The 25,585-nt window shown below is 36.5% G+C and overlaps 1 protein-coding gene across 2 annotated transcripts in view; it reads right to left on the bottom strand.

The window, feature by feature from the left end:
• The window catches only part of VPS13B (vacuolar protein sorting 13 homolog B), a 1,996,594-nt gene that overhangs the window by 523,823 nt on the left and 1,447,186 nt on the right, over positions 1-25,585 (bottom strand). For both annotated transcript variants that reach the window (XM_053715243.1, XM_053715242.1), the window contains exon 32: positions 13,142-13,268. In XM_053715243.1, the coding sequence (XP_053571218.1) occupies positions 13,142-13,268 (127 nt within the window). The remainder of the gene's footprint in view (positions 1-13,141; positions 13,269-25,585) is intronic.

Below are 25,585 nucleotides of genomic sequence, written 5' to 3'. Positions count from 1 at the left end.
TTAGTTCTCTTGGTATCCTTTGTTAAAAAGAGTAATTTTAGGTGAGCTCAGGAGCGTGCATGTTACTCTAGCCATCTGGCAGTTTGTTTGCAACATTGTTTATAGCAATTTTTTTACATAGATACAAACACTGCTGCATTAAACTGCTAAAACCACGTGCACATATTACAGCTATTAAGAAAAGAAAAAAAAAGTTCAGTATTAAATAAAATTGTATTCTGTTTTCATGCAGGCAGAGGTGTTTGCACCAATTTAGCTGTGGGGAAGGTACTCAGGAATCCGTGAATTTAAAATGTTTCCCCTTTAGGAAGCATAAATTAAATGCTACTCTTTCATATGCGTGATAGAAAATGGTGGACCCAAAAGTGATATACAAACAATTGTTACATAGTTGCACGGCCATAAAATGTGCTCTCCTTTGAATTATTCCCATATTGGCTGTGGGTGAGAATGCCAAATACACTTAGTATATGCAGAATGTAGTTCTGATTATAGGTAAAACAACACATTCTTCCTTGCTTGCTTTCGGATTGATAAATTATTTGATGCCTAAATTGAATATCCTTTTCCTATGTTCTGCAACTACATATTTTTATAAATATCTTACAAATGACATAACTGGCACACACACATACATACATAGATGTCAGCATGCTACAAAACATTTCCTTGCATGCAATCATTGGCAAAATCCTCTATAAAGCATTTAAAACTCCCAGTTCAGAAATTGTTATGCAATAATTAACTGTTACCAGCTAATCAGAGCAAGATTTACAGTTTCATTTCATCAGCTGACCAATACATTGGCAAGATAATACCATGATTTGCTAACAATTTGGAAACGAGAAGGCCATAAATAATATATCACTGGAGATTTGTTTCTGTTTAGGCAATGTAATATGAACTTAGGGATTTTTCTTGTCATGTCCCATTAAGGACAATTCTGTAGGCTTGTCATTCTGAAATGAACAGAAACCACTTAAAGGGACAGTCAACACCAGAATGTTTGTTGTTTTAAAAGTTAGATCATCCTTTTATTACCCATTCCTCAGTTTTGCACAGTCACCGTGGTTATATTAATATACTTTTTACCTCTGTGATTAAATTGTATCTAAGCATCTTCTGACAGCCCCCTGATCACATGACATTGTATTTATTATCTATTGACTTTCATTTTAGCCAATTAGTGCAGTGTCTGCCACAATTCACAGGCATGCTCACAATGTTATCTATATGGCTTACAGGAACTAGCTCTCCCCTGCTGTGAAAAGCAAATACAAAAGCATGTGATTAGAGGCGGCCTTCAAGGGCTTAGAAATTATCATATGAGCCTTCCTAGGTTTAGCTTTCAACTAAGAATACCAAGAGAACAAAGCAAAATTGGTGATAAAAGTAAATTGGAAAGTTGTTTAAAATTACATGCCTTATTTGAAACATGAAAGTTTTTTTTGGACTTGACTGTCCCTTTAAGTCATCACTGAGTGTTCTAACACACTGAACGCTCCATAACTATTAAAGCTATTAAAGAGTGTTTGAATCAGTGTTACATGGTAATAGCCCATAGTGTTGGGATGCTGGGCTTGTTGAACCTATAGTATCATCTCATTTGAATTAGTATTCTGAAGTTTATGGGGGGGAAGGTTGTGGTTGTCACTATTTCTGCTGAAGTATGTTTATTTCAGATTTAGTCAATTTAAAAGAAAGTAATAAAGAGTTCTGCAAATTACATTTTCTTATTGCATTTTTCAGAGCAATGTATGATACTTTTTGAGTAAAACATATTTATGTATGACATCCTAAATGTAACTATTAAAAAGGAGGTTCATCAAATGGGTTAATAGCAATAGGAAAATTTGTCCCATCACATATCCACAATCAAATACAAATATCACTTACTATAAATGCAAGTAATATTTTCAAGATAGGTGCATGAAACTATCTTGAACATAATAGTTGTTTTTTTAGTATGTGATAGATGTAATTGTTGGTGTGTTACGGGAAATACACCAGTGATTATTTATGTGTTATGGGAAATTTCTTTCATGTAATTGGCAAGAGTCCATGAGCTAGTGACATATGGGATATACAATCCTACCAGGAGGGGCAAAGTTTCCCAAACCTCAAAATACCTATAAATACACCCCTCACCACACCCACAATTCAGTTTTTACAAACTTTGCCTCCAATGGAGGTGGTGAAGTTTGTGCCAAGATTTCTACGTTGATATGCGCTTCTCAGCATTTTGAAGCCCAGTTCCTCTCAGAGTAAAGTGAATGTCAGAGGAATGTGAAGGGAGTATCACCTATTGAATGCAATGATTTTCCTCACGGGAGATCTATTTCTTAGGTTCTCTGTTATCGGTCGTAGTGATTAATTTCCTACCTCCCTTATTCAGATTGACGATATACTCTAATATTCCATTACCTCTACTGATAACCGTTTCAGTACTGCTTTGGCTATCTGCTATATGTGGATGGGTGTCTTTCGGCAAGTATGTTTTCATTACTTAAGACACTCTCAGCTATGGATTGGCACTGTATGCATTAATATAAAGTTCTAAATATATGTATTGTACTTATATTTGCCATGAGTCAGGTTTATGTATATTTCCTTTTGCAGACTATCAGTTTCATATTTGGGAAAAAACATATTTAGAAAATGTTTTTCTTACCTGGGGTTTAGTCTTTTTTTCAAATTTTCAAATTTTTTTCATTAAATTTTGCGGGCCAAATTAGGCTCGCGAGGGTGCAAAATGCTAAAGTTTATTGCGTCATTCTTGGAGCAATATTTTTTTTGGCGCGAAGATACGTCCGATGACGCGTAATTTCCGGCGTCTTAGATGACGCCGAGTTCTTTGCACAAGGTTGCGTCTTCAATGATGCGAGTGTGTCATTTCCGGATGTTGTTAGCGCCAAAAAAATTTCAGTTGCGTTGTGCGTCATACTTGGCGCCAAATAATTTCATTATTTAAAAGCCCCATTCCTATATGCCTCTTGCCTTTTTTCTGTCAGAGGGCTATGCTGTTTGCATTTTTTTCCCATTCCTGAAACTGCCATATAAGGAAATTGATAATTTTGCTTTATATGTTGTTTTTTCTCTTACATTTGCAAGACGTCTCAATCTGATCCTGTCTCAGCAATCATTGTTGGAACCCTGCAGCCTGATAACAGTTCTACCAAAGCTAAGTGCATTTGTTGTAAATTTGTGGAGATTATATCTCCAGCTGTGGAATGTAATAGTTGTCATGATAAGCTTTCACATGCAGAGAATGTGTCCATCAGTAATAGTACAATGCCTGTTGTTCCTTCAACATCTAATGTACATGATATACCTGAGAATATAAAAGATTTTATTGCTGATGCGATTCAGAAGGCTTTGTCTGCCATCCCCCTTCTAATAAACGTAAAAAGTCTTTTAAAACTTCTCATAAAGTTGATGAAATTTCAAATGACCGACAACATACTGAATTATCCTCCTCTGATGAGGATCTATCTGATTCAGAAGATCCTTCCTCAGATATTGACACTGACAAATCTACTTATTAATTTAAAATGGAGTATATTTGTTCCTTGTTAAAAGAGGTGTTGATTACATTGGATATTGAGGAATCTAGTCCTTTTGATATTAAAACTAGTAACCGTTTAAATTCTGTTTATAAAGCTCCTATGGTTACTCCAGTGGTTTTTCCAGTTCCTGATGTTATTTCTGATATGATTTCTAAGGAATGGAATAAGCCTGGTACTTCTTTTATTCCTTCTTCAAGGTTTAAAAAATCGTATCCTTTACCAGCAGTTAGATTAGAGTTTTGGGAAAAGATCTACTCTTGCTAAACATACTACTATTTCTATGGAAGATAGTACTTCTTTTAAAGACCCTTTAGATAGGAAACTTGATTTTTATTTAAGGAAAGCTTATTTATATTCTGGCTATCTTCTCAGGCCTGCCATTTCTACGGTTGATGTTGCAGCTGCATCAACTCTTTGGTTGGAAAGTCTAGCACAACAGGAAATGGATCCTGATTTGTCTAGCATTGTTCACTTGCTTCAACATGCTAATAATTTTATCTGTGATGCCATTTTTGATATCATCAAAATTGATGTTAATTCTATGTCTTTAGCTATTTTAGCTAGAAGAGCTTTGTGGCTCAAATATTGGAATGCTGACATGGTATCTAAGTCTAGATTACTATCTCTTTCTTTCCAAGGTAATAAGTTATTTGGTTCTCAGTTGGATTTGATTATTTCAACTGTCACTGGGGGGAAGGGAAATTTTTTGCCTCAGGGTAAATCTAAAGCACTCACGCATCCCAGCAAATCCAGTGAAGGCTCAGGCTTTTCTGAAATGTGTTTCAGACAGAGTTTTCAGGGGTAATTATACCAGTTCCGTTTCAGGAACAGGGTCTGGGGTTTTATTCAAATCTATTTATTGTCCCAAAGAAAGAGAATTCATTCAGGCCAGTTCTGGATCTGAAAATTTTGGATCGTTATGCAAGAGTGCCAACTTTTAAAATGGTGACTATAAGGACTATTCTGCCTTTTGTTCAGCAAGAACATTATATGTCCACAATAGACTTACAGGATGCATAGACATGGTTGGAGGATCAATTTACCAAAAAGCTCCTTGATTCCTCAGACAAGGGTCACCTTTTTAGGTTTCCAGATAGAAACAGAGTCATGGACACTGAATCTAACAGAAAAGAGACAATGGAATTTTTTTTCAGCCTCTCAGAACCTTCATGCTCGATCATTCCCTTCAGTAGCTATGTGCATGGAAGTTTTAGGTCTCATGACTGCAGCATTGGACGCGATCCCCTTTGCTCGTTTTCATATGAGACCTCTCCAGCTTTGTATGCTGAACTAATGGTGCAGGGATTATACAAAGATATTACAATTAATATCCTTAAATCCCAATGTTCAACTCTCTCTGACTTGGTGGTTAGATCACCATTGTATAGTTCAAGGGGCCTCTTTTATTCGTCCAACCTGGACTGTGATCACAACAGATGCAAGTCTTTCAGGTTGGGGAGCTGTCTGGGGATCTCTGACAGCACAAGGGGTTTTGGAAACCTCAAGAGGCGAGGTTACCAATCAATATTTTAGAACTCTGTGCTATTTTCAGGGCTCTTCAGGTTTGGCCTCTGTTGAAGAGAGAACCGTTCATTTGTTTTCCGACAGACAATATCACAACTGTGGCATATGTCAATCATCAGGGTGGGACTCATAGTCCCCAAGCTATGAAGGAAGTATCTTGGATACTTGCTTGGGCGGAATCAAGCTCCTGTATAATTTCTGAGGTTCATATCCCAGGTATAGACAATTGGGAAGCGGATTATCTCAGCCATAAGACTTTACATCCGGGGGAGTAGCCCCTCCATCCAGATGTAGAAATAGATCTGATGGCTTCTCATCCAAACAAGAAACTACCCAGGTACCTGTCCAGGTCCAGAGATCCTCAGGCGGAAGCAGTGGATGCATTAGCAGTTCCTTGGTGTTACCAACCTGCTTATATCTTCCCGCCTCTGGTTCTTCTTCCAAGAGTGATTTCCAAGATCATCATGGAACAATCGTTTGTGTTGCTGGTAGCTCCAGCATGGCCTCACGAGTGTTGGTATGCGGATCTTGTTCGGATGTCCAGTTGCCAACCTTGGCCACTTCCATTAAGGCCAGACCTTCTGTCTCAAGGTCCGTTTTTCCATCAGGATCTCAAATCATTAAATTTGAAGGTATGGAAATTGAACGCATAGTGCTTAGTCATAGAGGTAATTAATACTATGTTGCAGGCTCGTAAATCTGTTTCTAGGAAGATTTATTATTGAGTTTGGAAGACTTATATTTCATGGTGTTCTTCTCCTGGCATTCTTTTAGAATTCCTAGAATTTTACAGTTTCTTCAGGATGGTTTGGATAAGGGTTTGTCTGCAAGTTCCTTGAAGGGACAAATCTCTGCTCTGTCTTATTTCACAGAAAGATTGCTAAGCTTCCTGATATTCACTGTTTTGTACAGGCTTTGGTTCATATCAAGCCTGTCATTAAATCAATCTCTCCTCCTTGGAGTCTTAATTTGGTTTTGAAGGCTTTACAGGCTCCCCCGTTTGAGCCTATGCATTCTTTGGACATTAAACTACTTTCTTGGAAAGTGTTGTTCCTTTTGGCCCTCTCATTTTGCTAGAAGAGTTTCTGAATGATCTGCTCTTTCTTGTGAATCTCCTTTTCTGATTTTCCATCAGGATAAGGCAGTTTTGCAGACTTCATTTAAATTTCTACCTAAGGTTGGGAATTCTAACAACATTAATAGAGAAATTGTTGTCCCTTCTTTGTGTCATAATCCTAAGAATTCTTTGGAGAGATCCTTACATTCTTTGGATGTGGTAAGAGCTTTAAAATAGTACGTTGAAGCTACTAAAGATTTCAGGAAGACTTCTAGTCTATTTGTTATCTTTTCTGGTTCTAGGAAAGGTCAGAAGGCTTCTGCCATTTCCTTGGCTTCTTGGTTAAAGCTTTTGATTCATCAGGTTTATTTGGAGTCGGGTCAGGCCCCGCCTCAGAGAATTACAGCTCATTCTACTAGATCAGTCTCCACTTCGTGGGCTTTTAAGAATGAAGCTTCAGTTGATCAGATTGGCAAAGCAGCAACTTGGTCTTCTTTGCATACATTTACTAAATTCTACCATTTTGATGTATTTGCTTCTTCGGAAGCAGTTTTTGGTAGAAAAGTTTTTCAGGCAGCTGTTTCAGTTTGATTCCTCTGCTTATGTTTAAGTTTTTTCTTTTCATTATGAAAATAAACTTATAATTTGGGTTGTGGATTAATTATTTTCAGCGGAAAATGGCTGTTATTATTTTATCCATCCCTCTCTAGTGACACTTCTGTGGAGTTCCACAACTTGGGTATTGCTATCCCAAACGTCACTAGCTCATGGACTCTTGCCAATTACATAAAAGAAAACATAATTTATGTAAGAACTTACCTGATAAATTAATTTCTTTCATATTGGCAAGAGTCCATGAGACCCACCCTTTTTATGGTGGTTATGATTTTTTTTGTATAAAGCACAATTATTTCAAAATTCCTTTGTTGATGCTTTTTACTCCTTTCTTTATCACCCTACTACTTGGCTATTTGTTAAACTGAATTGTGGGTGTGGTGAGGGGTGTATTTATAGGCATTTTGAGGTTTGGAAAACTTTGCTCCTCCTGGTTGGATTGTATATCCCATATGTCACTAGCTCATGGACTCTTGCCAATATGAAAGAAATGAATTTATCAGGTAAGTTCTTACATTCATTATGTTATTACAGTGTTTTTTATGTGTTATGGGAAATACACCAGCGATTATTTATGTGTTATGGGAAATATACCAGTGTTTGTTTATGTGTTATGGGAAATATACCAATGGTTTTAAAATAATTGCTGCATTATAATATGAGCGACTAGGCAATGCCCACTGCTTTATGAAATGAATAGTAACTAATAGGCATTTCAAAGGGAGTTTTTGTGCAGTTATGGGACAGTTACAAATTTATATGCATGTCCCAAATCATGCTAATAATCTGTATCTGATTCACTGCTGGAGTTAGCAGATGTTTTTGTTGTTATTATTAGTAGAAAATGTATGTTTTATGTGTGGGACAACTCATGTAGGCACTTGGCCCCTGCAGCATATTTTGAGAATTGGTCATTTAAAAGTGCTTTGGCAATGCTTCTTTTTTTCTCCTCTTAAAAGACCTGCTACTCAGCCAATGAGCAATCAGGCCCAGTGCCACTTCCTGTCAGCTTTAAAATTAATCTAAACAGGTTTAACCTAATATGTTTATCATGCAAAAATATATGTAACATGCTTGAATAATGATTTTTTTATATTTATAATAGAAAAGCTTAGAGTTTTCATTCCTTTTAAGTTCATCCTCATTTTGTCTTCACTGCTATATATTGCTATCCTGGCTGTAAAAGGATCGGGGGGGGGGGGATTGGTGGCTTGACTTTAAACACTACTTATATACAAACACATTGAACATACCCCTAATTTTGGCAGAATGTGCTATAATCTTATTAAATAATAAGTAGGTTCCCCAGACCAGAAAGTACCCACATTCACAGCAAAGAAAATTACTACATATATACTTTATTAAGATTGAGCCACAAAGTGCAGTACTTAATATTGTAGCAACAACACTCTCTATTTAAAATGACAATTAAGTCCATTTAGATGCATATAATATATAAATTATTAAGCATTGCAAATATTTTGCATACAAATAATTTAAAAGCATTTCATTACAAACCCAGAGCAGTTCAGGGATATACTCCTTTAAAACCCTATCCACTGTGTTTCCCTTTCTCATTTTTTGAAAGCCATATACAAATGGGCTCCTGCACTGATCTATGCAATCACTAACATAAGTAGAAGGATAATCATGCATATGAAACAGAAGCAAACAAACAAATTAAATTTATATATTTTTTTAATGGAAAAGGTCATATATATATATTACGTATATATATTACGTTGAGAATAAAAGAAAACATAGTTTATGCACAACTGATAAAATATTTTAATAAAAAATGCCCAATCACAGTGATGATTTATAAAGAATATAAACCTCTATACATGACAAACAAAGGATATTAATGCTATCCTTAAAGGGACAATTTTTCTATTAGGATTCAGATAGAGAATACAATTTTTAAAAAGTTTCCAATTTACTTCTATTATAAAAATTGCTTCTTTGTTGAAGAGATATCTAGATAGGTAGAGTGCACATGTCTGGAGCTCTACATGACAGGAAGTAGCGCTGCCATCTAGTGCTCTTACTAATGTATAACATTGTTGTAAAACTGCTGCCATCTAGTGCTCTTACTAATGTATAACATTGTTGTAAAACTGCTGCCATCTAGTGCTCTTACTAATGTATAACATTGTTGTAAAACTGCTGCCATCCAGTGCTGCAGATACATGCACACTCCTGAACTAACCTTCCTGCTTTTCAATAAAGCATAACAAGAAAACAAAGAAAATATAATAACGGAAGTAAATTGGAAAGTTGTCGTATGTTCTATCTGAATCATGAAAGAAATGTTGGGTTGTATGTCCCTTTAACAACACTTTAATGCAATGTAATGATATACAGGCCATTATAAGGAAATGTCACAAGGGGCCACATTGCAAATAGACTTCGGGTGATGGGAAAAACATGCGCAAAAAGAGGTGATGATGTGTTTAAAGAGACAGTCAACACCAGAATTTTTGTTGTTTTAAAAGATAGATAATCCCTTAATTACCCATTCCCCAGTTTTGCATAACCAACAGTTATAATTATAGATGTTTTACCTCTGTAATTACCTTGTATCTAAACCTCTGCACACTGCCCCCTTATTTCAGCTCTTTTGACAGACTTGCATTTTAGCCAATCAGTGCTCACTCCTCGGTAAATTCACGTGCATGAGCTCAATGTTATCTATATGAAACACATGAACTAATGCCCTCTAGTGGTGAAAAACTGTCAAATGTAGAGGCGGCCTTCAAGGTCTACAAAATTAGCATATAAACCACCTAGGTTTAGCTTTCAACTAAGAATACCAAGAGAACAAAGCAAAATTGGTGATAAAAGTAAACTGGAAAGTTTTTTAAAATTACATGCCCTATTTGAATAATGTATATATTCTGAATGGAATTTAAGTTGAGTTAATCTTGATATTAATAATACCAAGAGCACTATATAGGCAATAGCAGAGCCACAAAATTAAAGGATAATATCATATAGAGATGTACGAACAGGCAATAAGTGTGATGCTAAAAAGTTATTATTTATTAAAGGATACAAAACTTCTGCTTGATTCAGCACGAATTCATAGAGCAAATATGGTAATCTTAGGGTAGAATAATAATACTAATACCATATATTGGAACATGAATATCATATGTTAAACTAAAATAATATGCTTGCATATAGATTCTCACATGTAGACCAGATTACATAAAAACATGGGATTTATACATGCATTTGCACAAATTAAAAGTCCAATGTTAGGCCATAAATGGGACGTCTCCCATAAATGTCGGAAAAAATATAAATATATATATATATAAAAGCCACCTTAAAATATATTATTAAAAACATGTGTACCAAGTACACTATATAAAAAGGGGGAGGAAAGCAGGGAATTCTTCTTATAACAGTTCCAAATTAAATAGTCAAAGTATTCATATTAGCATGTAGAAGCTGTATGCTTATGGGAACTCCTTAGTGTGTAATAACCTTCACTTAGGAAAGCTCTTGGAAATGTGATAATGGTGATATTCCTGATATTGAAAGTCCCAACATGTACCCTCTTACTATGCAAGACAGGGATTATTGTAGTCGGTGATTGCTTGAAAATTTCTTAACCCTTTGAGTGCTAAGTACTTTCCCACCTGGGTGCTAAGGTGATTGAAGTTTTTTTTTTAAATTTTTTTTTTTTAACTTTTGTATATTTATTTTCAGATCCACAAGACTTACATCGTTGGAAAGTTTAGGCGATTACATTTCCAACGATGGGTCTTGGGGGTCTGTAGCTGCTTAGATGCATGAGAAAAGGCCCCCTTTCCCTATACTTTGTATTTTATTTTTTTAATAAAGTTGCGCGGTGACGTCATCACGTCGACCACGCAAAACGTGAAGCCCCGGCGATGCCTGTCACTATGCAGGCCCGATCGCCGGGGTAGGAGCCGGTGGGAGCCCCCAGATCTCCCTCAAGGTGGGAGAGTGCTAGCAACGGCTCACGGTTACTTGATAGAGGAAATTCAACTCTGGTTCCTCAGAGCATGTTTAGAAAGTGTTCAGAGAACCTGCACCTGCAGGTAAATCCAGACTGTCTGGAACCGCCCTGCGAGCTAAACAGGTTATGAGTCTCCAAATGACAATAAATACAAACAAGTTTGGCCAAACTTCTAATGCTGACAAACTATGTCAGATTGCATATAAAGATGAAACAACAGGCTGGTTTGCTTACAGAGAACCTGCACTTAGTGCGTTTGCACGCAGGTGAATCCGGCGTGTCTGGAACTGCCCAGTGAGCGAAACAAGTATGAGTCCCCAAATGACGACAAATACAAACAAGTTTGGCCAAACTTCTCAATGCTGACAAACTATGCCAGATTGGATATAAAGATGAAACAACAGGCTGGTTCGCTTCAACATGTTTCACCCGTAGATAGGGCTTTTTCAAGATAAAATTCCCATGTATATATACAGTATTCCCAATATATATATTGTTACCTATTAAGAAAGGTCACATACCCAGGAGTCCCGTAACTAAGAATACCTCCCTAAGGAGAATATGATGAATGAGATTCCACCTTCACCACATCCCCTCGGAAACGGACCAATCAGTAAACAACTACAGGTATATCTGAACCGATCACAACAGCGGGCATTGTATCTTGAAAAAGCCCTATCTAAGGGTGAATTACCTGTTTAGCTCACAGGGCAGTTCAAGACTTTCTAGACACTCAGGATTCATCTGCATGCAAACGCACTAAGTGCAGGTTCTCTGAATACTTTCTAAACACACTCTGAGGGACCAGAGTTAAATTTCCTCCATCAAGAAACCGTGAGTATCGGTTTTACACAAATGTTTGTGACTTTAAGAAATTTTCAAGCAATCACCGACTACAATAATCCCTGTCTTGCATAGTAAGAGGGTACATGTTGGGACTTTCAATATCAGGAATATCACCATTATCACATTTCCAAGAGCTTTCCTAAGTGAAGGTTATCACACACTAAGGAGTTCCCATAAGCATACAGCTTCTACATGCTAATATGAACACTTTGACTATTTAATTTGGAACTATTATAAGAAGAATTCCCTGCTTTCCTCCCCCTTTTTATATAGTGTACTTGGTACACATGTTTTAATAATATATTTTAAGGTGGCTTTTATATATATATTTATAATTTTTCTGACATTTATGGGAGACGCCCCATTTATGGCCTAACATTGGACTTTTAATTTGTGCAAATGCATGTATAAATCCCATGTTTTTATGTAATCTGGTCTACATGTGAGAATCTATATGCAAGCATATTATTTTAGTTTAACATATGATATTCATGTTCCAATATATGGTATTAGTATTATTATTCTACCCTAAGATTACCATATTTGCTCTATGAATTTGTGCTGAATCAAGCAGAAGTTTTGTATCCTTTAATAAATAATAACTTTTTAGCATCACACTTATTGCCTGTTCGTACATCTCTATATGATATTATCCTTTATCCATTTTGTGGCTCTGCTATTGCCTATATAGTGCTCTTGGTATTATTAATATCAAGATTAAATAACAACTTAAATTCCATTCAGAATATACACATTAACTCATTAACTTCGAGCCATTATCTCTTCCCCTTTTTTATATATTTTTTATCCTTTTGAAGCAGTTGCTGGGTATTATAAATATTGAGATTTATGCAACTAAACAGCTATTTCATTTAGATTGCACATACTACTTATCTTGCATGTGTATTTGGGATTGTTACTGTTTATATCAGTATATGGTTTTATTGCCTACCCTGCATGTGAACCTCGGATATACGCTATAAAAGTGAAGTACTGATACTTTTTATATTTCAGCAATTTTCTAATTTCTCCAACATTGATACTTACATTGCTATATCGATTTATTTATTTAGAGCACTCTTTCACCAATACACATAAAAGGAATCTACATTGGCTATATACCGGTATTTTTTATATGATCTTGAAACACAACAGTATTTAAAGACACACGCACCATTTGATAGGCACATTTTATCACTTTGAATCTTCACTGTTTTCTCACACTCCGCTTTTAGCGCCTTTCCTTTTTATTTTCATTTATTATCTATTTTAGTTGTCCTTGTGGAAGGGTTTCCTAGGATAGGCTGCGAGTGTCCGTTTTAGCGGAACACTTTTTCTTTTCGTTTTACACTATTTGAATCATAAAAGTTTTTTTTGGACTTGACTGTCCCTTTAATACACTACTAAAGTATGCAGCGTAGGGAAGCCAGTAATAATTTAAGCAGCAGAGTACAATGATTACTACAGATTACACATACAATTTCCCTTTCTGGGAAGAGTATGAAACGTTGTTATCAGAATGTTACGGGCTCTATTACCCACCTCAGTGTGCATGTTCTCAGGAGAAACCATTTTGGTGAAGATTATAGCTGGAGCTGCAGTTACCCTTACTGTGAAATCTGTTAGAATGGGACTGAGTATCGCTCGCCGCTCTTGATGCTGCCTAATGCTAGGAAAGAAAAAACAAAAAATAGGAGAAATTACAAACCATTTTGTAGTAGTTGGAATTAAAATGATTCCAGGAGTGGCTGAATTTTGAAACCGTGGGACACAGTGTTTAAAAAAAGCAATTATTGTATTTCTGAAGAAAAAGATCTGACATCATTTTACCAAATGAAATGCAAAATATTGTTGAAGCAGATAAGCAAAGAAAATGTGTTCCCTATAGGCTTTAATTTACTGTTCAGATATTATTATATCTCAAAATTACACCAATTAAATTGGCACTGAAAAAAATTGTAAAAATGTCGAATGACACAATGTGGGGTTGTATTTCTTTCTAAATACCATTTTCCATTTTCTTTATGTGAAAATCAAGCAAAGCAAACAGGGCCAGAACTGGGCAAGTAAATACAGTTAAAAGAAAGACAAGGCAAATTAAGTTAAAAAAAAAATACTTCATGGAAATTAGAATTTAACCTCCCAAAGAAAAATGTAAAATATTTTCATTCCCCCCCCCCCACATGACCATTATTATCTAACTCACTAAACATGTCCAACCAAATGCAAAGGTGTGTTAAAAATATACTTTTACTAAAATATGCATCCAAATTGGTTTTCTTTTATTCATTTATTAAACAAAATACAATAGAATGCTAAAACCTTACTGCGTTAGAATTACACATTATATGTATGAAATATTTTATAATAAACTTAACATAGTACCCATTTTTCTCCTCAATTCAACAACATGTGAGACTTTTCTTGAACCTCCAGAAAAACTTGGAATTCAAAATATCAAAGATGTTTAATTTAGTAGAAACAATATAGGTCCCTTTATAGTCTTGAAAAAATATGTTGTAGATTAGTAAAAATGAGAGACCTAGAAAACTAAAGGTTAACACAAAATGAAAATGAAAAGGCCACCAGAGGGTTAACTATAAATCCAGTATGTGTTGAGAAAGCCTTGTTATGATAAAGAAGCACTGTATTGAACTGAATGGGAAAATAGCATGTAAAACCTGAAACATTATTAGGTAAACAAAAACAAAGAGCAAATATGCCATCATATATCCAACCCAGGTAGTGTGATTTCTTTCAGGTTGTTAACATATTAATAACCTTTGGCTTTAGGTTAGAAAAGGAAAATAGTACTGAATAAGGAACACTAATGCTATTGTATAGTAGACACATGGCAACACATGAAAAGTTAACAAACTAGCCGCCAATACCAGCGATCCCTGGCATAGATCACAAGGCAGAGTGGGGAAAAAAGAACGCTACCTATGTACCTATGCCACTCCAACTTTAGTGTAGCATATTTAAAAAAAGAGTTAGGTCCCTAGTGAATTAACCAGTATCTCAAAAATGTTCTGCATATCATAACTATAAAGGATGTGCAAGATAATATATATGGTTGCAAACAGTAACCCTGGAGTACAATAATCAAAGGTTGATAGATAAAAACAAAAAAGGAGAGTAGCAGTGAGTCTGCTGTTATTAGGCAATTATAATTTGGAAAAAAACTAAAGGGGGAAACGTTACATGAACATTATTGTTGGACCCACTCCAGTTCATGCAGTCAAAAACAAATGCTTGGAGGCCATGGGGTAGATTTAACAACTGTCAGCATTTAACATTGCACAAGCATTTATGGTGAAATGCTTGTGCAATGCCACCCCCTGCTCACTGGCGGCCAATCGGCCGCTAGCAGGGGCCGTCAATCATCCCAATCGTATCGGATCAGGTTAATTACAGTTCGACAAATTAAGGACCAGCGAACTAACGCTGCTTCTTAACTTCCATTTCAGGAGGACCTGAAACGATGGGGTTCCGAAGCAGCATCCGCTGCTTAATAAATGGAGCCCCATGAGTGATCGAAAATTCGGAGGGGGATTTACTTAGCGCTAATCCATAATCATCTTTAATTGGAAAGGGACATGGTAACTTGTTAAAACTCTGGGTGTCCTACAGTCTTACTCTCTGCCGTTTGCTTAGGATTTCCCCTAGCCTGAAAAGAGGCAGCTAAGGATACAAGATATTTATTCTGCATTTTCTTGTTAGATCTCTGTGGTATTGATATTGCCTGTCCACGACACCTTGAGGACGAGACTGTGTCAGCTACATAACGGTGCTGGTTCCATGATAGAAGGTTCAGCCATCTTGTCCAGGCCTTTATTTTCAGTGTTCAGTAGGTGTCGCTATGGTCGGCGGCTTATCACATATCTGGCTAATTGAGAAGTGTAGGTTGGTGGGGTATTGGCTGAATTTCAGCTAAGAGTTGCAGCCTAAGTCTCTGCATTAATTTGTTCCAGCGAGAGGTTTGTATACCATTGTTCACATGTGCTCAGGAGTTACGTCTCTAGCTTTATAAGATGATCCTCTATGAGCTGCTTTAGCTCTTTGCCTTTTAAAGCTTGTGCCATCTTTTCCTTCTCTGGGATTAGAAGCTGGTGAGCTATGTTTTTGGTTCTTTTTAATAGAAACAAATCCTGTGTTCTTACGTTCTGTAATCCTATAGTGGTCAAGTAATCAGGAAACTGGGGTGGGGGAGTTGTAGCCTTTAAGAGAGCCGCAACTGTAGGCCTAGACATCCACTTCTTGGCTCCAAACTCATAAAAACAGCAAATTGGGAAAATAACTCCACAGTGTACGGAGTGTTGTAAAATGTGATTATAAATTGTGGATGCTATTGGAAGAAGCTAATAATCGGCAGATTGTTACGTTTTCCTCTTCTTCCAAAACTGCTACATATAGTGCTCCAGGCAAGTGTACGCTCTTGAGATTTTTTCAACAAAAGATACCAACAGAATAAAGAAAATTTCATAATAGAAGTAAATTAGAAAGTTGTTTAAAACTGCACGCTCTGTCTGAATCATGAAAGAAAAAACTGTTTCCTATCCCTTTAATAATAGTTACACATAATGATTTGATACTGTTACTTGCACATACCATGAATTGAAGTTAAAGGGACATGAAACCCCACATTTTCTTTCATTATTCAGACAGAGAATACAATTTAAAAAAGTTTCCAATTTACGTCTATTTTTAATTTTACTTTGTTCTCATGTTTGTTGTAGAGATACCTAGGTAGGTAGTGTGCACATGCCTGAAGCACTACATGACAAAAAATAGTGCTGCCATATAGTGCTCAATATATAACATTGATGCAAAACTGCTGAAAATTTGATAATAGAAGCAAATTGGAAAGTTGTATAAAATTGTATGCTGGTTCTGACTAATGAAAGACACATTTGGGTTTTAATTCCCTGTAACATGCAACAGATAAGGCAGTACTTATGAAAACTAAATCAATTAGCCATCCTTTTTCCTTTACTATGGCTCTCTGTATGTGTAACTAGACATTCCTGTTATGCGCTATATATAATGTGAGAGTTTTGCAAATTTGAATGGGAATTATTTTAATGGATTGGAATGGTTTAGTAAAGGAATAAAAAAATTACTTGAGCTTGCATTGAAATGCTGATGGGTTGGAAAGTAGTTTTTTAGTAGGTTTGTGTCCTTGAATCCTAATATAAAGTGCTTTATTCCATGGAAACACATTCTACTGGCACATATATGGCCCAAGCACACCGTGTTACTCACAATGCAAAGGAGCATAAATCAAGCAACATAGTAGAGCCACAAATCTCAGTTTTAATACATAGAAATGCACAAGAAACAAATCTTGAAACAATTGAACAGCATATACTTAAAACAATATACTATAGTCACAGCTGTTGCTGAGGTTAGTTTGAAAAAAAGCTGAAAAACTGGAGCTAACGTAGAGGGTGTGGAAGAAAATGAACAGGGAGCTGTCGTCTTTATTCCTTTATAGGATCTAAAGTCTGACACGGCCAATTACAATGGAGCATTACTGCTTTATACTGACGGAACCCATCTGTTAGATATATTTTCAGACATTTAGTAATTCAGGCCAGAAAATCTTTCTTTGAAACAATTGCAATTAGCAAGGGAGGAACAATCTATGCTAGTGACTGCTCTTCCTTATATCAGATGAAAGATCACTGTCTGGTCGCTCTAAGAAAAAGGAGGAGAAATTAAGTACTGCCTGCTGTATCTTCCATCACTTCACATATTGGAACTTCCAAGTACAGCAAAAGAGTGAGACAGGGACTCATACATGTATGCACTTTCACAAACTAACAAACATTAATCCCACAAAAAAATTATGTTTTAAAGGTTTGCTTTATTGCACATAGAGTATTAAACCAGGAATCAACAGTGGCCACCAAGGTTTGTTATATTTCCTCTATAGCACCTATGTCAGTATTGTTAATGATTGACTTGGAATCTTAAAATGCCAGCCAACTAAAGGAGAGCAACGAAACACAAGGGTGAGCCAATGACATTCAGTTTATATATGCAGACACCAATCAGAAGCTAGAACGTAGGTTCTGTGCTACGCCTGAGCTTTCTTAGATAAACCTTTCAGCAAAGGATAACAAGAGAAGGAAGAAAATGAAATAATAGAAGTCAATTGGAAAGATGTTTAAAATTGTATGTTCTGTCTAAAGCATCAAAGAAAGTTTTTTGGTTTCATTTCCCTTTAATGTTTTAAATATTCTTTCATCAACATTTAGGAGCATTGTAGTTGCTAAATAGCACAATATTTGATTATTATTATTAAAGGGAGGTGGTTGCAAATGTTAATATCTCATAACAAAAAAATATTCTTAACTGATAATTGTATTTCTTCTTGGCAGTGAGAGTCCACAAGAACATTCATAACCTATGGGAAAATACTATTCCTGGCCACCAGGAGGAGGTAGACACAGCCCAAACAAGACTATAAATATCCCTCCTACTTCCCCTACCCTCCAGTTTTTCAGTCAAGGAAAAGTGAAGAGAGATACAAGGGGTACAGAGGTGCAAATGACTGCCACCGCTACATAAACATGTCTGGGTGGAATTGTGGACTCTCACTGCCAAGAAGGAAATTAAATTATCAAGTAAGAAGAATTTTAGTTTTCCAACTATTGGCAGAGTCCACAAGAACATTTATAACCTATGAGAAACCAATACCCAAACTGTGGAGTTCACAAATATGCGGGTGGGAAAGAAAGGCAGTCCTGATTATAAGGTACAATCTCCCGATAACTCTTAACTCATTAATATCTCACTGAGAAAAGAAGAACTTTGTGAGAAGAAAAAAGGAATTACAGTAAAAAAACTGCTCAATCACTTAACTGAGATCTCAACCTGAAGGTCCAAGCCAAAGACCCCAAAGGAAGGCGCTATGCCATTTCCGTATAGGTCTCTCCGAAAGGACTCTCAGCCACAAGAAGGAGAATCAACCCCCCCCCCACCCCCCCAGAAAGACATAGAGCCCAAAACTAACACAGTCTTCTAAAAGATGCAGACAAAAAAACAGAAGCACAAACAAAGCTTCATAAAAAAACACACAAGAACAAACATGCTCCATAGGAAGCAACTGATACCAAGCTAAGGCCCAAATGTGAACAGAACAACTGGCAAACTAGTCAACCAAACAGTAAAAGTCAAGGTACGACCCTTAACAAGCAGAGCTACCGGTCCGTGCCTAGAGCCTCCTGGAGGTGGAGTCGCCACACAACACTAATTTAAAGTCAATCATTCTACAGTAATATAGATTATTTACAAGTGGGAAAACATTCAAGACAGTTGCCAATCTTCCCCTCAATGCTCAGAGAAATTGCAAAACGAGTTACATCTCACACTCTACAGGCCTCAAAAGTTTTAACCAAGAGGCCAAAGAAACAGCAGCAGCCTTCTCTTCTGACCCTTCCTAGGACCAGAAAAAAGAATAAACTGGAACAAAATCTTTAGTAGCATCAATGTAATATTTCAATGCCCTAACAACATACAAATAATGCAAAAATCTCTCAGAAACATTCTTATGATTAGGACACATAGCAGAAACAAAAATCTATCACTATTGTTGTCTCAGGAAACAACTTTAGGTAAAAAAATTAAATTGCGTCCATAAAACAGCCTTATCCTGATGAAAAATCAGATAAGGAGGTTCACAAGAAAGAGCAGATAACTCAGAAACTCTTCTAGCAGAAGAAATAACACTTTCCAAGAAAGTATAGAATACTGCATGTAGTAAAAAGCCCATTCAAGGACGTGAAAGAACAATCTAAAGGAGCAGCACAATGAAGACCAGGGAATAGGCAGATACTGTAAATATGCATCTCACCTGGGGGGACTGTGATAATTCCTACTGGGAGAAGATTTTCACTTCCTGGCTAAACTCCTTCCATCCCCTCTGTCAAGGAGGCACTATGAGAAGTCTAAGATAATTTAGAGCACTGTCAAACTTTTCCCCTTAAGACCCTGTGCAATGATACCACATACAGTACCTTTGCAACCCTATTGTAATGATTGGGCGGACATTTTCTAAAATATTATACAAGATAGTTGCAATATTTGCGTGAGTATTTTATTCCTGATTATAGTCAAACATGATAATGTTGTAAAAGGTAATAACATACACACACACACACACAAAGGGAAGACACTAGAAAGTTTGGGGCCCATAATAAGCCATTGATTGGGTCCCCCTAATTTTTGGCCAACTTAGTGACTAAAATGTAGTTACAGCTATGTGACTGCTTGTAAAAATACAGAAAAACTACCTGTATGATCTGATTCAGCTGTATATATAGCATTCACAACACTAAGTTTATTAACATCAAACAACATTTGTTATTAACTCTGTTCACAAAATATTACTAAATGTGTCAATAATATATTTAGGTGCTTGCAGGTTATTGAACCCATTGCTTTCATGGCAATAACACTGGCACTGTCACCATTGGACTTGTTTCATTGAGGTTCCCCAGACAGAATGCACAGACAAGTCAGTAGTGCAAAGCATTGTAACTCCGAAATTAAAGCCCTTGACTGAATTTTGGCTCCTGACAATAGCGGTATCTTCTGCAATAACAGAATTGCTTGGTTCATTAATGACCAGACTAAAAAGGCCAGGAGTTTAGCACATCTATTTAGTGCCTTATTACAGGGGATAGTTGACTACTGGGTCAGAGTCAATGCTATATCTATGTCAGAGGGCAATGCTTTATCTATGCTTGCCCAATATCCCTTACAGTGTCCCCCAGATAAATTTGTCAGTCAACCCTCAGTTATTTTTTGCAAGACTATAGGGATATATTACGGCAGGTGGAATTCCCCCTCTGAACCTGTCAAAAATACCACTAAAACCTCTATGAAGAAAGTTGCCAGTCAGTCTACAGAGTGGGTTATGGCTAATGCTTATTGCTACGACATGTCTGCTCCTGTATACAGATAATTACCTATTATCAAACCAGAATATGGTACCAGTGTTTCCCTAAAACTGCCTACCTGATGCCCAGGTTGCCTGATAGAAAACATGGGAATATGGGGAACTTGACGAGAACCTTGCAGACATGAAGTCTTTGGTGTGTGAGGCACTGCTGCAAGTGTTATTCTACCACAAAAAGGGTAAAATTTTTATGTCCCAGGTTTAACAGCACAAAGCACCTCCATCCGTCTCCAATCTGCTGTTCATACTTAGCTACTGTTATAAGCAGTCCGACACAGGGGTGGGTAGAGGCATGCTGCTTAAAAAGCTCCAGTTACTTTCCAAAGCCACAACACAGCTGAGTCACCCTGACAATAAAGACCAGGGACAAAAAGCTAAATCCTGGTATTGCCCTGGGAGATTCAGGACTGTTTGCAACTATGCTTTCACCCCCTGATGGTGGCCCTGCTCACAACCCAGTAAACATGGTGTTGAGACCCAGTAATTTGAAGAACCCAGGCTTAGAGAACCTCTATAAACCTCTATAAATGAGATCAGAGCACTTGAAAGTTCTAGAGCATATGAAAAAGTAGAATTTAGAGATGTTTGTCTGCTCCTGGAAGTTAGAGCATGTGATCCCACATGCGATGATCTTGTGGACCCGCACCATAATGTGGAAAAAAAAAAAAAAAACTGGATACACTTTTTATACTACATGTAAATTGTGTTTAACTTAAAAATCTTCCTGTTTTATCAAAGGTTTAAATGAACATTTTAATACAAAACAAATACAAATTAATGGGCCAGTTTACACGTGGCACGCTATTTAGCACTTTCCTAAAGTGCTAATTGTGCTAGAATTAAACTTTTTGTGCGTGCTGGGTTGCTCTCGTATTATGAGTTAAAATTAAACTGTTTTTGCTATCCTATTCCCCCATAGAATTCAATGTACCAAAAAAAAAGGAAAACGCCCAACTTGTGCGCAACCCAATTGCATATTCTCATGTGCGCTAACCCGACATGAAAATATGAATATTTCACATTCCAATGTTCATCACATAGAACAATATATTCTGTTTCTTAAATAAATATTTCTACATATATCGGATGGGTTTTTTGTACAATATATATATCTATAGCTATACTGATTATATATATATATATATATATATATATATATATATATATATATATATATATATATATATATATATATATATATATATATATGAATATCTATTTAGAAATACAAATACAAAGAACACATTTTGCTATGTGCAGAACATTGAATTGTGAAATATTTACAGTAAATACATAGTTAAAACCTTTAATTAAATATGAATACTGAATAAATATGTTGTATCATGTTCTCATCTACTAACTGCAAAGGAGGGCTTCAATGCACTTCTATATGTCTATGTATGTATAAATATGTATGTAGGTGTTGATATGTGTATATAGGTCTGTAAATACATTTATACACATATAAATACATCTTTACACATATATAGAGATACGGTATATAAATACATACATATCTACCTTTAGAGATGTATATGTACAGGGAGTGCAGAATTATTAGGCAAATGAGTATTTTGACCACATCATCCTCTTTATGCATGTTGTCTTACTCCAAGCTGTATAGGCTCGAAAGCCTACTACCAATTAAGCATATTAGGTGATGTGCATCTCTGTAATGAGAAGGGGTGTGGTCTAATGACATCAACACCCTATATCAGGTGTGCATAATTATTAGGCAACTTCCTTTCCTTTGGCAAAATGGGTCAAAAGAAGGACTTGACAGGCTCAGAAAAGTAAAAAATAGTGAGATATCTTGCAGAGGGATGCAGCACTCTTAAAATTGCAAAGCTTCTGAAGCGTGATCATCAAACAATCAAGCGTTTCATTCAAAATAGTCAACAGGGTCGCAAGAAGCGTGTGGAAAAACCAAGGCGCAAAATAACTGCCCATGAACTGAGAAAAGTCAAGCGTGCAGCTGCCAAGATGCCACTTGCCACCAGTTTGGCCATATTTCAGAGCTGCAACATCACTGGAGTGCCCAAAAGCACAAGGTGTGCAATACTCAGAGACATGGCCAAGGTAAGAAAGGCTGAAAGACGACCACCACTGAACAAGACACACAAGCTGAAACGTCAAGACTGGGCCAAGAAATATCTCAAGACTGATTTTTCTAAGGTTTTATGGACTGATGAAATGAGAGTGAGTCTTGATGGGCCAGATGGATGGGCCCGTGGCTGGATTGGTAAAGGGCAGAGAGCTCCAGTCTGACTCAGACGCCAGCAAGGTGGAGGTGGAGTACTGGTTTGGGCTGGTATCATCAAAGATGAGCTTGTGGGGCCTTTTCGGGTTGAGGATGGAGTCAAGCTCAACTCCCAGTCCTACTGCCAGTTTCTGGAAGACACCTTCTTCAAGCAGTGGTACAGGAAGAAGTCTGCATCCTTCAAGAAAAACATGATTTTCATGCAGGACAATGCTCCATCACACGCGTCCAAGTACTCCACAGCGTGGCTGGCAAGAAAGGGTATAAAAGAAGAAAATCTAATGACATGGCCTCCTTGTTCACCTGATCTGAACCCCATTGAGAACCTGTGGTCCATCATCAAATGTGAGATTTACAAGGAGGGAAAACAGTACACCTCTCTGAACAGTGTCTGGGAGGCTGTGGTTGCTGCTGCACGCAATGTTGATGGTGAACAGATCAAAACACTGACAGAATCCATGGATGGCAGGCTTTTGAGTGTCCTTGCAAAGAAAGGTGGCTATATTGATCACTGATTTGTTTTTGTTTTGTTTTTGAATGTCAGAAATGTATATTTGTGAATGTTGAGATGTTATATTGGTTTCACTGGTAAAAATAAATAATTGAAATGGGTATATATTTGTTTTTTGTTAAGTTGCCTAATAATTATGCACAGTAATAGTCACCTGCACACACAGATATCTCCCTAAAATAGCTAAAACTAAAAACAAACTAAAAACTACTTCCAAAAATATTCAGCTTTGATATTAATGAGTTTTTTGGGTTCATTGAGAACATGGTTGTTGTTCAATAATAAAATTAATCCTCAAAAATACAACTTGCCTAATAATTCTGCACTCCCTGTATGTATCTCAATGTTTAAGCCCATTGCTTGCCTTTTTTTAACCCATGAGACCTCATATCTTTGAGCCCATATAAGTTTTGTGTGCAATATTTTTGGTAAATAATTTTTTATCAGACAGTGTTATTATGAATGTAACTGTACTTTGTAAAGTATTTTTTATGTGATTTGTGACACTTTTTTGTTTTTGCAAAACAGTTAACCACAGCTCTGACCCATCGACCATTAACATGAAAATAAATGTGAGCGCTTGATAGCAATTTAAGTTGAAATACCAGAGCCATTTAACCTGCATGCAAATGAACACGAAAACCCAATATTTATTGCACGCAAACGTTTAAGCTCCACTCGTAATCTGGCCCAATGAGTTTAAAATATAGGTAAAGTCCCCCATTGGTGACACCAGTATTGCAGCACCTGAGCAGAACAAGGCAGTTAAAGGAACGCTAAAGTAAAACATTTTCTTTTATGATTCAGACAAAACACACTATTTTAAACAACTTTACAAAGTACTTATTATCAAACTGTGCATGTGTTTTATATGCACATTTTCTGATGCACCAGCCTCCTACTGAGCATGCGCAATAGTTCACAGTGTACTGTACATGTATTTGAGTCTGTGATTGGCTGATGGCTGTCACATTATACTGGGGGCCGGCACATGTATCAGGAAAAAAAAAATCTATTGCTCTTTACAATTTTAGAGCGTGTGCTATTGCATTATCTTTTTACTAGGCCTTTATTGATTATGCAATTCCTGTATTTAACTGTCCTTAAAGCATATCATGTCAGTAATGCAAAAATCACATGATCTAAAGAGCAACTGCATGTCATGTTTTGCTTTAGAATGCCCCTTTAATAAGCTAATTTTATGTAAAGCAGAAATCCTTGCCTTTCTTTTTTTCTTCTAGGAGCTACATAATCTTTATCCATACTGCTAATGTAGTACATGGTGGAAACCACTGAATGTTGTGTAGCGCTGTAGCTTTAACAGCTGGGCTAACTCAACACATGTAAGGAGAATGGGTGTAAACCTAAATTATCAAAAACAAGATAATGCTGTGAAGGAGGGTGGCTGGCTAGGATGATTGAGGCTTAACAAATAACAATTTGGCTGGCGTTATTTGGACCAGTATGCTTGTGTAAACACAGAACTACACATCATCAAATAACTCAGACATATTCCCACGTTACTTTGTTCTCTGCCGAACGTTGTCTTCCTTTCAGATAACACATAAAAGCAGAAGCTTGTTTGGTATATTTAAACTGTCAATGGTTCAGTTTTAAGTGCTGTTCAAGCAGAAGTATTATGTTCTTCTTAAATTTATCTTACGTTTCATGACAGATAAGTAGAAACTCAGTGCACAATCTTCTTGAAGCCCTTTGTTTAATTCTATGCACATATTAAAGCAGCCCACCTGTGGTTTGTTTTTATAAAAGTGTAAGTTATAGATTTGACTCCGTTACAGAACATAAAACTTCACATCATAGAGAAGATAATGTATTCTGGAATGTTTTTACACTATTTGATCACTTTAATAAACATACCATTGCTATGTATACAAGAACATAAGTCAGTTTTAAAATGTAAACCTTTGCCTTGCGCTAATGTGCCAGATAATCTTGCTATATTGATTCAAACATTTGTTACCGCTAAAACAAATAAGCAGCGGCGCATTACACATGGGTGTTAATAGTCACATCTACGCCATTTGAAATAAACTAGATTACTTTCCACTCTTAAAACGGAATATAATAAATACTACAATTGTATTTGGAAGGCTCTATTCAACAATGACAACGTGGTGGAATTTTGAATTGCAGTAAAATGCCTGATTGGATGTGTTGTTAATATTTGCTGTGCCAAGAGCATTTAGCATGTCAAATCCTGCTTCTTGAGTTGCTACAACACCAAGA

This window comes from Bombina bombina, chromosome 5 (assembly GCF_027579735.1).
Source record: "Bombina bombina isolate aBomBom1 chromosome 5, aBomBom1.pri, whole genome shotgun sequence".
In the NCBI taxonomy this organism is placed as follows: Eukaryota; Metazoa; Chordata; class Amphibia; order Anura; family Bombinatoridae; genus Bombina; species Bombina bombina.
Note: the sequence above shows the minus strand (reverse complement) of the source record. Positions and strands in the feature narration are given on the sequence as shown.